This window comes from Myotis davidii, unplaced genomic scaffold (assembly GCF_000327345.1).
Source record: "Myotis davidii unplaced genomic scaffold, ASM32734v1 scaffold6792, whole genome shotgun sequence".
NCBI lineage: Eukaryota > Metazoa > Chordata > Mammalia > Chiroptera > Vespertilionidae > Myotis > Myotis davidii.
The window spans coordinates 666-2,790 of NW_006283574.1; the positions used below are offsets into that span (position 1 = coordinate 666).

At 55.9% G+C, this 2,125-nt stretch overlaps 1 gene segment (V, D, J or C); it reads right to left on the bottom strand.

Annotated features, from left to right (window-relative positions):
* Positions 1-768: 768 nt before the first annotated feature.
* Positions 769-1,252, bottom strand: LOC107183335 (the record flags this gene model as incomplete). The annotated part of the segment is given in 2 exon segments: positions 769-1,089; positions 1,185-1,252. Coding segments are annotated over 2 exon segments (367 nt in total), but the record flags the coding sequence as incomplete, so codon positions are not given.
* Between the last annotated feature and the right edge of the window lie 873 nt (positions 1,253-2,125).

Sequence of the window (2,125 nt, forward strand, 5' to 3'; positions counted from 1 at the left end):
GAAGCAGTTAGGGGCAATTAGGGAGGCAGGCAGGCAAATGGTTAGGAGGCATCAGTCCTGGATTTTGAGGGGGTTCATTTAAGGCAACACTTACCAGAGTGGGAAGGAGAGGCAGACACAGCCATACGGGATGTCCTGTGCAGGCCCCATGGGGTGAGAGTGTGGGCGGCAGAGGACAGAGGGTGAGGATGGGGTGGTGTCTGTGGAGCTGGAGGCACAGCAGAGGTGGGTGGGACCATGTCTCCTTTCAGCAGGTTCTCAGGATGCAGGTGGTTCTGGAGGGGAAGCGGGACTGTGTTGGGACACGTCCCCTGGGACCAGGTTCTGAGACTCACAGGGAACAGGGCCCAGTAGTGCTGTAGAAGGGCCCTTCACTGGGCCTCCTTCCTGCCTCCATCCAGGGTCATACTGGGAGCTGCGTCCATCTCCCAGGCTCACAAAGGGGCAGTGCACACAGGGGTCAGACCGTGAACCTCCATTGTGCAGCCATGTCAGTGAGAGGCAAGTGGCTAACTGCCCCCAAAAGGGTCCTCCTGGAGCAGAGCAAGGGGTTGATCACACTTAGGTGAGGTTTGGGGCCTGGACTCCGTGTTCCCCGCTCAGCACTGTGTGGAGGGTGGGGGACGTCGCTCTCAGTGAAGGGACAGGAATCCCTACAATGATTGCCTTGCCAACCCAGAGAGTGACCATCAGGGACATGGTGACTGCGAGCCCCCTGGTGGTCACAGCCTCTCCTGCAGGGAGTTTTGTGTCTGGGCTCACACTGACTTCCCATCACTGTGTCTGTTGTACAGTAATACAGGGCCATGTCCTGGGCTCTCAGGCTGTTCATTTGCAGATATAGCGTGTTCCTGGCGTTGTCCCTAGAGATGGTGAATCGGCCCTTCACAGCGTTGTCATGGTTTGTGGTACTTCCATCAGGATTAATTTCACCAAGCCACTCCAGCCCCTTCCCTGGAGCCTGGCGTGCCCAGCTCATCCAGTAGCTACTGAAGGTGAACCCAGAGGCTGCACAGGAGACTCTCAGAGACCCCCCAGGCTGCACCAAGCCTCCCCCAGACTCCACCAGCTGCTCCTCACACTGGACACCTGCAAACACAGAGACACAAGGTGGAATGAGAATCACATGGAAGCACCAACAGGCACAGGCACAGGTCTCAGCGCTCCCCTCTCCTGAGAACGACCTTGAGAAATGATCAGGAGGAAAACGCAGCTTGGCACCAAGTCCATGGTGGAGCCGCTGGGGTCCTGTCTCTGGTAATTGGGCTCTCGGTGTATCCCCAACATGCCTGGCAAAGTCCCTCTTTTATGAGCAGGAGGAGTGCCCCATTTGCATGGAGTCTGCATATAAGGTGCAGCTGGGACCCAGGGCTTCATGCCTGACCTTGTCATCGTAGGGGCGACCCCAGATGGTAAAGGACTCAAGGATACTGGCCACAAGGGGTCCCGTCTTGACCCCTTCCTTCCCTCGTTTATTACATGGGAAGTAGCCAAAGGCTCTGCCAAAGGGGCAGGTGACAGGGAGCAGAGGGCTGGGACCTTCAAAGGGCAGCCTGGCTGGTTCCTGCAGGAAAGTTGTTCATCTCCAGAATGATGGGCAGCTCCAAATGGGGAGGAGGGGCTGCACTTCCACGTGAGCTTTCAGGTCCCAGTGTGGCTGCCAGCCAGGCTAGAAGGTGCCTTCTCCAATCAGAATAAACAATCACGGGGAACTGAGCAGGATGACTATGTCATACAATTCCAGCTGGTTCCCCCACATTCTATTCCTGCCCCTATAAAAACTCGAACCTCTACAGGTGAGGAGGCAGGAGAGCTGGGCTGGACACTGTGGCCACAGCTCCATCTCTGAACTGCCGTTACTCTCACAAGCACACACCTGCCTCCCGAAACCACAGATTTCACTCAACTTCCCTGCTGTTCACTTGCAAAATCCTGGTTTCCAGCCTCTCAAAGTGGGAGAATTTCCATCATTTACACATATCGCCCTGGCTGGTGGAGCTCAGTGGTTGGAGCGTCATCCCCACACCAAAGGGTTCAAACTCTTTACAGTCACCACCATCATCATATGGAGGTAACAGGTCTTTATAATTGGGTGCACCTCCCTCTCCACATGGGAAGAAACGGG